Source organism: Grammomys surdaster, unplaced genomic scaffold (assembly GCF_004785775.1).
Source record: "Grammomys surdaster isolate TR1022 unplaced genomic scaffold, NIH_TR_1.0 267, whole genome shotgun sequence".
NCBI classification, from domain to species: domain Eukaryota; kingdom Metazoa; phylum Chordata; class Mammalia; order Rodentia; family Muridae; genus Grammomys; species Grammomys surdaster.
In genome coordinates, this window is record NW_021604708.1 from 3,325,865 (window position 1) to 3,337,041 (window position 11,177).

The 11,177-nt window shown below is 44.9% G+C and overlaps 1 protein-coding gene across 1 annotated transcript; it reads left to right on the forward strand.

The window, feature by feature from the left end:
- Positions 1-381: 381 nt before the first annotated feature.
- On the forward strand, positions 382-10,977 carry LOC114628266 (butyrophilin subfamily 2 member A2). The gene is made up of 8 exons (XM_028776234.1): positions 382-456; positions 1,124-1,250; positions 2,793-3,140; positions 5,183-5,464; positions 6,276-6,452; positions 8,096-8,116; positions 8,207-8,233; positions 9,899-10,977. Exons 2-8 carry the CDS (start codon positions 1,169-1,171, stop codon positions 10,504-10,506), a joined length of 1,545 nt encoding a protein of 514 aa, XP_028632067.1. The 5' UTR covers positions 382-456; positions 1,124-1,168; the 3' UTR covers positions 10,507-10,977.
- The last annotated feature ends 200 nt before the right edge of the window (positions 10,978-11,177 follow it).

Consider the following 11,177-nt stretch of genomic DNA (forward strand, 5'->3'; position numbering starts at 1 on the left):
CACAGGGATGAGGCCTCTGGACAAGAGGCCCAACTCTCAAGTGGGAGGAAGAGGGGAAGAGAGGAGCGAATGAAAGAGAAGGGATAAGAGGGAAGGAGAGAAAGAGGCAAATGAAAGGAAGACCGGGGAGAAAGGATTGTTTCTGTGTATGCTACCTAGTAACAAGTGACAGCTAGGCGCGGGAATACTATTGGCTGATGACTCCCGGCAGGCCAATCCCGGGCTCTAAACTGCTCAATGGAAATTGTGTGACTTGCATGCGGAATGGGTCCGCCGAGGTCTGCTGTCGCAAGTCCCCGCACTTTGCGACTAATGGAGAGCGGAAAGTTCTGTCTACTGTAGCAGTTTGTTTTCTGGTGTCGACTGTGCTCAGCGGCGAGTTGGAGAGTAGAGAAAAGGCAGGATAATCAGCATTTGAGGGTCAGAGAAGAAAAGAAACCCAGTTAATTCTAGAAGGTAGGGAAGGGGGCGGGGAGCGCTCGAGTCCTGGCAGGGGCCGCAGGAGGAGGGGGGGGGGGGGGCGCAACCCCGGCTGCTGGGAGGGAAAAGTCAGATCTTTGACTTCGGAAAGAACACCGGGGGGGAGGGGGAGTGTCCCCTACCCAGTTTTACCTGAGGTTCCTCCTGGAGGACAGAGTACAGGGGAGGGGAGGGGGAAGGAGGGAGGGGGGAAGGAAGAAGCCTTGGGAGGAGGAAAGGAGGAAAGAGGAGGAAGAACTTGGTAGAGAAGTAGGAGAAAGACCCGGAGGTTGAGGAAGAGGAGGAAGGGAGGAGAACAGGGACAGTTAAGGAAGAGGAGGAGGAGGAGGAGGAGGAGGAGGGGGGGGGGAAAGCCCAAGAAGAAAGGAAGAGGAGGAGGGAGGGAGGAGGAATATCAAATGACAGCTGAAGAAACTGGACTCTGGAAAGACAACTGAGCCTAAGACAGCAGAAAACTACCTGCCTGGTGTTTATGTTGTTTGTTTAATAGAATGTTTGGTGAATTCACCTATTAAGGTATAACCAGTTCCATAGGAGAAGCGTCCATCTAAGGCAGAAGTTTGAGTGCTCCTGAGACTAACGTAAGGACAAAAATGTGCAATGTACATGAGAACCATGGGTGATTTATCCTCTGTACTTCTAGGTGTTCTGTCCACACGTGACCTAGGTGACTCTGTCCTGAAGACCTATGGAGCCTGCTACTTCCCTGCGTTCTTGCCTGCTAACCTCCCTTCTCTTCTTGGTCCTCAACCTGTTTGTGCTGGTCTCAGGTACAGCTGTAGGCTTCTTGCTCCTATCATCTTTCCAGAAAGCAATGGCCACGGTTCTCTTGACAGACAGAGGCAGGAAGAGAGACTGCACCTGTGCTGGCTCATCCTTCTGAATGTGGACACTGGATTTATCCCAATTTTGTCCTATAGAAATACACCTAGAGCATCAAAGGAGATCTGTAAATATCCAAGTGGCAACATTCAAAAGAGTTAAAAATAGATGAAGTAGATTTGAATGATATATTTTGTTTAACACCATATCATTAAATATTAATATTTAAATGCTTAACGTGTCAGGTGTGGTAGTACTCACCTATAAACCTAGGAGGCTGAGACAAGACTGCCAAGAGTTCAAGGCCTGCCAGGGATACATAATAAGATACTGTCTCAGAAAGCAAAACAAGGTGGCTAGGAATGTGGCTCAGTCAGTAGAGAGCTTTCCTAGTATGCATGGGCTATGAGCTGAACCCTGGGTCTGTGCCACACTCAGGCATTGGGCTGAAGAACAAGTCTTTCTGAGCACTGGATCTATACTGTATGCTCAGGGTGACTGTAGTGTTCTGGTCATGTCAGCTCTGGTTTTCTGGTTTTATTTTGTTTTTGTTCATGGCTGGGCTTGAAGTTGCTATAAAGCTGAAAATAACTTTGAAAAGCTGATCTTCCAGCCTCCATCTCCTCAGTGTTGGGATCATGGGTGTACAATACACACATGGTTAGTGTTTGGTTCCTCAAATATTTCCGGCCTCCCTGGATTGTTCCCAGAAATGCTGCCCACCAGTCACACAGTTACCAGACCACTAGGAAGCCCCTGTGGCCTTGAAAATAACTTGTCTAATCCACGGTTGCCCAAACTTCTCAGTTCCCAGGCCACACTAGATGAAGAATTTCCTAGGGTCCTACATTAAATGATCCAAAAGTATCTGTTCTAGTTTCATTTCTGTTGCTGTGATAAATACCCTGACAAAAACCAACTTAGGAACGGGAAGGGTTTAATTAGGTACAAATGCAAGCCACAGTCTATCACTGAGGGAAGTCAAGAGAGAAACTTGAAGGCAGGCCTGCTTGCTATCCCACACAGCATTACCTCAAACCAAGGAACTAACTTCACTGCCAGAGAAGTGTAGGATAGTTCATGGAAGATACTGCTTGTTGGCTTCTATCAGATTCTTATGTTACCTAGGGAATGGTGTGGGCAGCCTTAATATTGTTGCAATTGACAACCGAGACAATCTCTCATGAAGATGCCCACAGGTCATCAACTTAAGCAGTTTCTTAATTTGGATTCTCTTCGGAGATAATTCTAGGTTGGGTCAAGTGGAACTAACAGTTAAAACTAACCAGGACAGTGTCCAGACCACAGTTTGAGTGGTGTAAGTGTACACATACATTTATTTTGTATGACCTTGTGACACAAAACTGTCACTATAAAGTTCATTCTTGGGAACTACAGAATCAAAACAAACAACAACAAAAACAAACCTCACGAGTTAAGTAAGTTTAACAGGTATTGTTCCTGTCTGATTGTCTCCCTTTGTTGAATAGCCCAGTTTACTGTCATAGGACCAGCTGAGCCCATCCTGGCCATGGTAGGAGAGAATACCACACTACACTGCCACCTGTCACCAGAGAGAAATGCAGAAGACATGGAGGTACGGTGGTTCCGATGGCGTTTCTCCCCTGCGGTGCTGGTGTACAGAGGCCATCAAGAGAGATCAGAGGAGCAGATGGTGGCATACCAAGGAAGAACCACCTTCATGAGCAGAGACATCAGCAAGGGAAGAGTCGCAATCATTATCCACAATGTCACAGCCTATGACAATGGCATCTACTGCTGTTACTTCCAGGAAGGCAGGTCCTATGACCAGGCAATCATGAGGCTCATGGTGGCGAGTAAGTTACTCTGTTTTCCTCTGTTGACTTTTCCCAGTGTGATTTTTTTGGGAAAATTTCTCTCCTCGATTCAGGCTCATCACAGACTAGCACATTTCTTGCCTGTAATTCCCTTTATATAGGGAGGGTTGCTTCTTGAGTCCACCTGAGTGAACTCTGCTAAGCTGTGACCATTGCTTCTTGAGTGTCAGGCACTGTTAGAAATGTGCAGGGGTACCTGTGATAAACAAGCATTACCCCCAAAGTCGTAATAGACATTTCACTGGTTAATATTAATCTTATAGTTCAGACCAGACTCAAACTCACTTTGTTGCTGACAATGGCCGTGAACTTCTGATTTTCCTTCCTCCCTACCAAGTGCTGGGATTACAAACTTAAGCATCCTCGGCTAACCTTGCCTTGACCTTTCCCCCATTTCTCCTTGTAATAATTGTAGAGAAAGCAATTGACAAATAAACAGATAATATCAATATTAAGTACAGCTGCAGACTTATATACTAAGGCTGGTGGCCCTGTAGAGGAACAGAGTAAGAGTATGACCTGGAACATTTTACAAAGCTTCGTGACAGAAATGGCAATTAAACTGGGTATGCAGGAGGGGAGCCATGTTTTCTTAGTGTCACACAACATTAAGGGAGGAAGGTTTTCTGACCCTTGTAACCTGATCCTGCTCACAGCAGAACTTCAGGATTGGCTGGTGATGCTTCTAGGTTCCAGGAACCCCAATTCTTTCCCTGTAAGCATGTTGCACTGACTTGCCCTGCTCATTATAAAATGTTTAACTAGATGGTGTGTGTGTTCTTACCTGTGTAGAGTAGCCAAAGGTGTCATTCTCAGTCACTTCCCAACTTATATTTTGAGACAGGGTCTCTTGTTGAACTTTGATCTCTCTGCTCCGCTATCCTGGCTGGCCAACTAGCTGCCAGGATCTGCTTGTCTTCTCATCCCCTGCCTCAGGGCTGAGATTATAGACATGAGATTACCTGAGCTTTTGTATAGCTGCTGAGAATCCAAAGTGCTTTACCAGTGAGCTCCCTCCAGCACCCTTCGATTTTGTTTTTCAAGACAGGGTTTCTCTGTATAGAACTCATTGGAACTCACTCTGTAGACCAGGCTGGCCTCGAACTCAGAAATCTGCTTACCTCCCAAGTGCTGGGATTAAAGGCGTGCACCACCACTGTCTGGCTTTATTTTATTTTATTTTATTTTATTTTATTTTATTTTATTTTATTTTATTTTATTTTATTTTATTTTATGTATGTGAGTACAGTGTGTCTTAGAGACACCAGAAGAGGGCATCAGATCCCATTATAGATGTTTGTGAGTCAACCATGTGGTTGCCGGGAATTGAACTCAAAAGACCTCTGGAAGAGCAGTCAGTGCTCTTAACAACTGAGCCATCTCTCCAGCTATTTTTTTTTTTTTTTACATTTTTTTTTTTTTTTTTTTTTAGTTTTTTGAGACAGGGTTTCTCTTTACAGCCCGGGCTGTCCTGGAACTCACTCTGTAGACCAGGCTGGCCTCGAACTCAGAAATCCGCCTGCCTCTGCCTCCTAAGTGCTGGGATTAAATGCATGCGCCACCACCACCCTTTTTTTTTTTTTTTTTTTTTTTTTTACATTTTTAAATTATATTTTGTTTGTTGGATCAATTGGCTGGGTGGTTTCATCCTTCAGTCTGTTGTCTCAGAACCCCATTGAATATTTTATAAAACTATTTTGTTCAGATTGCCAGGTTTAACACATGCTCACAGAAATACTATTGCTTGTTCTAGGATGCTGAGGATCAAACCCAAGTCCTTGCTTATTCCAGACAAATACTCTGCTACTGAGCTACATCCCTAGCCCAACCACTCTGTTTGTTTGTTTGTTTGCTTGTTTGTTTGTTTGAGATAGGGTCTCACTATGTATCCCTGGTAGTCCTGGAACTCTGCATGTAGGCTAGGCTGGCTTCAAACTCATAGAAATCCTCCTGTTTCTGTCTCCCTAGCACTAGAACCAAACCAGCCACTCTTTTAGCTGAGCCTTGGTCTTTCCTCTCAGGCCTTGGCTCTGAGCCCCTTATTAAAATGAAGACTCTTGAGGATGGGAGCATCTTGCTAGAATGCACATCTGAAGGGTGGTATCCAGAGCCTCGAGCTGTGTGGAGAGATCCCTATGATGAAGTTGTACCTGCCCTGGAGGAAGAGTATAGAGCTGACAGAGAAGGCCTCTTCACAGTCACCATGACCATAATCATCAGGGACTGCTCTGTGAGGAACATGACCTGCTCTGTCAACAACACTCTGCTCAGCCAGGAGATGGAAAGTGTGATTCTCATTCCAGGTTAGTCCCCTGACCGCTGGAGATACGTCCTGGAAAGATAGGCTTCTCAGCAAATAGGTTGATGTCTGAAGTAGTGATGAGAGACTAGAAGATGGTCTGGGGAAGGATCTTTGGCTCTGCCAAGCTGGAGGCTGGAGCTGAACTGAGGCCATATCCCTTTCAACAAGAAAATCAATTAGTCCTAGCCATGTGAATGAGTAGTGATAAACAGTGATAGAATAGCAAGGAATGGTGGTTATGTTGGTTTATGCCTGTAGCCTGACACTTGAACAGAAGAATAGATAGGTCTCTCTACTTAAACTTGACTAGACTTGAACTTGTGGTAATCCTTTCTCTGCCTTCCCAGTACTGGGCTTATGCTATGTGCCACCACACCCACCACATGGGATGGGTTTAACGTGTAAGGAACTGGATCCCAGTCCCTCTGTTGAGAAGAGACCACATACAGCAAGAGCAGAGCAAAGAGGAAGCCATTGCAAGAGCCTAGAGCAGAATGCTGGGAACCTGTGCAAGGTGGTGCCTATAGAGGTTTAGCGGCCTGCTTACCTTGTTTCTTCCATGGCATGCATTCATGGGATTCATCCACAGCAGCGCTGAGTGGTTCTGCAGTTTTAATCCCCTGAGCCCCAGCCAAAGCAATTAGAAGTCAGCCAGTACAAAGCAATCATTTTTTCTCCTATCCTTGTTCCTGAGGGAGAAACCTGAGGTCTGGGACCTGAAAGAGCTCTTTGGGTAAACTTCCCCGAAGGAGTGCTCTTGGCCCTCATGTTCTATCTCTCACAACACAGCCCTTCTCTGCCTCACTTTCCAGAATCCTTCGTGCCCAGCCTTCTTCCTCTCTGGATGGTGGCCGTGGCTGTCACTCTGCCTATAGTAATGCTGCTCTTCCTCACATCTGGAAGCATTTGCCTTGTCAAGAAACACCGAAGGAAGAAATCGATTCTGTCAGCTGAAAAAGAAGCCGAATATAAAGAAAAGGAAACTGCACGTAAGGAACTAGGAAAAAGAGAAAGAACTTAGCAAGTAAAAGAGTAGAGTAGGAGAGTTCACCATTCTTCAGTTTAAGGCCAGCCTCAGGTACATAGTGAGTTCAAAACCAGCCTAAGCTACATAGTACCATATCTGAAACAAGAGGAGGGGAAAAAAAGAAAGGACACCACCCTCTGAACTAGACAGAGGACACATGGATCCAGCAGAAGTGCCCAGAACTCTTATATGCTGACAATTACGCCTTTGGAGCTTTTGATTCAATCTGCAAACTTTGCATCGTTCACAGAACTGAATGAACAGTAGCAAACCCAAACAAAGAAAGTCCTAATACTGTCCACTCATCTGGTTTCTGACAGTTCTGAGGAATGAGTATTGTATTAGTTACCTTTCATTATTGTGATAAAGTTATATGGGAGGGGCCAACAAGATGGTTCAGCGGATGAAGACACTTTCTACCAAGCTTGAAATCCCAGAATTCAATACCCAGAACCCACATGGTCAAAGAAGAGAATCAACCCAACTCCTACAAGCTGTTCTCTGAGCTCTACACCTTTAACGTGTCACACTTACACATAAACACACACACACACAAACACACACACACAAACACACACACACACAAACACATATACACATACACACACACACACTAAGTAAATGAAAAAAAATATATTTATGTAAATGAATATTTTGCCTAAATGTATGGGTGCCTGATACCCACAGGGGTCTGAAAAGGGCATTGGATAGCCTGGTACTGGAGTTACAGATGTTTGTAAGCCACCATGTAGGTGCTGAAATAGAACCTGTGTCTTCTGCAAAAGCAGCTAGTGCTCTTAACCCCTAAGTTATCTCTTCAGACGCTAAACATTTTTAAATTTCACTTCTTTCTTCCTTTCTTTCTCTCTCTCTCTCTCTCTCTCTCTCTCTCTCTCTCTCTCTCTCTCTGTCTCTCTCTCTTTCTTTCTCTCTTTCTTTCTCTCTTTCTTTCTTTGGAGGAAGGTGGCACACCATTGCCTGCATGTAGAAATCAGAGGATGGGCTGGAGAGATGGCTCAGTGGTTCAGAGCACTGACTGTACTTCCAGAGGTCCTGAGTTCAAATCCCAGCAACCACATGGTGGCTCACAACCATCTGTAATGAGATCTAATGCCCTCCTCTGGTCTGTCTGAAGACAGCTACAGTGTATTCATAGATAGTAAATAAATAAGTCTTTATTTATTTAAATAAATAAATGTATAATTTATTTATTTAAATAAATATTTATTTATTTAAATAAATAAATGTATGAATACAGTGTATTCATAGATAGTAAATAAATAAATCTTTAAAAAAAAAAAAGAAAGAAATCAGAGCACAATTTGTAGAAGTTGGTTCTTTCATTTGTGGGTCTTAGAGAGTGGACTCAGGCTTTGCTGTAAACTCCCTTACCCTCTGAGCCACCATGATCAAATTTATTAACTAACCTAGAACATCTCTCACAAACCTAGATTTGTTTCCACAGTGATTCTAAATCCTGTCAATGTCGAGATTAATCCTCTCAAGTGGGAGTGAAGGGTTTAGTGCTGTAGCAAGAGCCAGCCCTGCTTTGTTTAAGACAAATCTAAATTCTCAGCTGCTTACAGTACTTTGCTTCCTTTTCAGGGCAACTTCAAGAGGAACTGCGTAAGTTTAACCTTCCCTCAACTACTCTTTGCAGTTTGTGTTCTGCTGGCTTAGCCATGACCTCATGACATTAACCTCTCTCACTTGCAGGATGGAGACGAACCCTCTTACATGCTGGTGAGTGCCTCTGGCATTCTCTTATACACTGAGATTTCCTCACTAAAGGAGGATGTGAACAAAAGACTTGAGGGCCCTGGAGTGGGGAAGTAGGGGATTGAGAGTGCTTCACTGGCCATGACTCACCAATGCTGGACTCCAGCTTGGTCAGGGAATCCCCACAGCTTTCTACCAGCCCCATAGTATACTTCTCACAGTCCCTTCCTTCTTTCCTTCCTTCCTTCTTTCCTTCCTTCCTTCTTTTCTTCCTTCCTTCCTTCCTTCCTTCCTTCTTTCCTTTCTTCCTTCTTTCCTTCCTTCCTTCTTCCCTCCCTCCCTCCCTCCCTCCCTTCCTCCCTCCTTTCTTTCTTTCTTTCTTTCTTTCTTTCTTTCTTTCTTTCTTTCTTTCTTCTTTCCTTTCCTTCTTCTTTCTCTCTTTCTCCCTTCCTTCCTTCCTTCCTTCCTTCCTTCCTTCCTTCCTTCCTTCTTTTCTTTTTTCCAGAAGAAGGTAATCCATGAGTAGCAGAGGTCTACCATACAGAATAGCTCTCCCAAAACTATGTCTTACTCTTGGATCCTGAGTCAGTTTGAAAGAAGACAGTTCTGTCCTGGGTGTTTATTACTTGGGAGGTGGTTAGAATGAACAGTTGGATCCTTGTAGCAAAAAGGCAATCTGCTTCCTGGGGCTGACCAGGGATGTACTAAGTAGGTATCGAGAAATGCTTTCCTGCTCCCAGGAGACCACTAACACTCAGCGAGTCAGGTGAGTGAGAGGGCCCAGAGCATAGCTGCTTTTTCTTCATGAGCATTATTTATTTTTTCATGTTTCATCAACGAGAATACAGGCTTCAGCAGATACCTTGGCACAAGAACTGTTCCTCCTTAAGAGGAAATTCAATGTTGTCCCAGTCTAACTTGACACACAATCACAAGTTGTCACAATCAGTCATACCAACTTGGAGGAAGGAAGGTACTCTTCTAACATGATAAGCAAAGTAGACTGATTAGGCAAGAGGTATTATAGATGGTTGGCAAGAACTTCGTATGTCCAGAGTGGCTTCAAACCTGACTGAAAGTATTCCCTTCGTGTGTTTGCTGCACACTCTTGGCTTTGGGGAACGTTTGTTTTCCTTTCTCATCCTTTGTGGGTACCCTTATCTGTCATTGAAATCAGATGTCCTATGGTTGAAGAAGTGTAAAGGCTAGTGAGGTGATCCTGCACTAGCCAGGACACTGTGTAGTAAGACTCAGTTTAATTCCTTAACTGACTCATCATTAGGGAGAGTGAGAGATTCGCCCTCTCTTGTTGGTCAAACCCACGTTGGATGGTTTCTACTAAGGGAATTCCAGAGATCTTATATCATGATGAACACTGGGGCAGATCTGAAAATGCTGAAAAGGGGGACAATTCACTTTTGTTCATTTGCTAAACTTTCTGGGTTTTTGAGCCCTAGTCTTTTCTATAGAAGATGATGCTCCTGTCCCTAACAGACAAATGAGCTTCATCATGAGCTTTCTTGCATCAAAAAAAAAAAAAAATTCTTCTTTGCAAAGGCCACCACACAGAGAAATCCCACATCAGTTCCCAGGACCTGGGGACCTGGGGGTTGGGGAAGAGAGGCTGTGGCTATGCATATCCAGGAGACTGAGGTCTCAGCACTAAGCCTGAGACTATTTTTTCTACAGCTGATGTGGTTCTGGACCCAGATACAGCTCATCCTGAGCTCTTCCTGTCAGATGACCAGAGAAGCGTAATACGAGGCCCTTCGAGGCAGAGCGTGCCTGACAACCCTGAGAGATTTGACTGCCGTCCATGTGTCCTAGGCAGGGAGAGCTTCTCCTCAGGGAAGCATTACTGGGAGGTGGAGGTGGAAAATGTAATGGTGTGGGCCATTGGTGTTTGTAGAGACAGTGTTGAAAGGAAAGGGGAAGCCCTGTTGGTTCCTCAGAATGGCTTCTGGACCCTGGAGATGTTTGGAAGCCAGTATCGAGCCCTGTCTTCGCCAGAAAAGATCATACCTATGAAAGAACGTCTTCACCGAGTGGCCGTCTTCCTGGACTGTGAGGGTGGAGATATTTCTTTCTACAACATGAGAGACAGATCACACATCTACACATGTCCTCCTGTGAACTTCACTGGGCCCCTGAGACCCTTCTTTAGGCTGGGTTCTGATGACAGTCCCCTGTTCATCTGTCCAGCATTCACAGGGGCACAGGGAGTTACAATACCTGAGGGTGGCCTGTTCCTATATAGGACAAGACCAATTTCTCAGAGCCTTGTAAGGAAGCCATAGCTCTTAGCACAGTATCATCAGGTGGAGACCAGATGCTGTGTCCTTCAGGTCACGTGGAGCATCTTCCAGCTGCCACCTTCACACATACTTCGGGCCCATGCTTCAGATCACTACGTCGTTTCTTCTAACTATGGGCCTAGGTAGACCCAGTCTTTGGGGACTATTTCTGTGATACAGCTCTCTCCTGAGAAGAGAGTGTGAGAAGGGGAGAGGCAGAAAACCTGGAGCTTCAACATGATGCTCTGGCCACAGTGGATGTTGGGCAAGGGCAATAGGGTGCATCAGGATGTAAGAGGAGAGAACTGCAGAGGAAGGAGACAGATAAATGCAAATTGAGGCCAAAGATGAAGCAAATAGACCGGAGAGCTCCGGGGGAAGCCTTATATGACTGCTATGGGTCCATTGATATCCAAATCCAAAGATGTAAATATCACATAATATGTCCGGAGTATGTATCTGTAGACCTACACATGAGAGGGAATAATCATAGTGATGATCTGGATGAAGCCTGGCGCAGGCATCCCTACAATAAGCACTTACTTCTGAGTTCCATGTTTGTGCTCAGTAAGAGTGGCTTGAGGCTTGAGGTCCAGGATGAGCAGCCAGGTCTATACAACTCAAGATTTACTAGAGATAGTAGCAGTTCCTTAGGCTCAGGATATCTTCCTTTC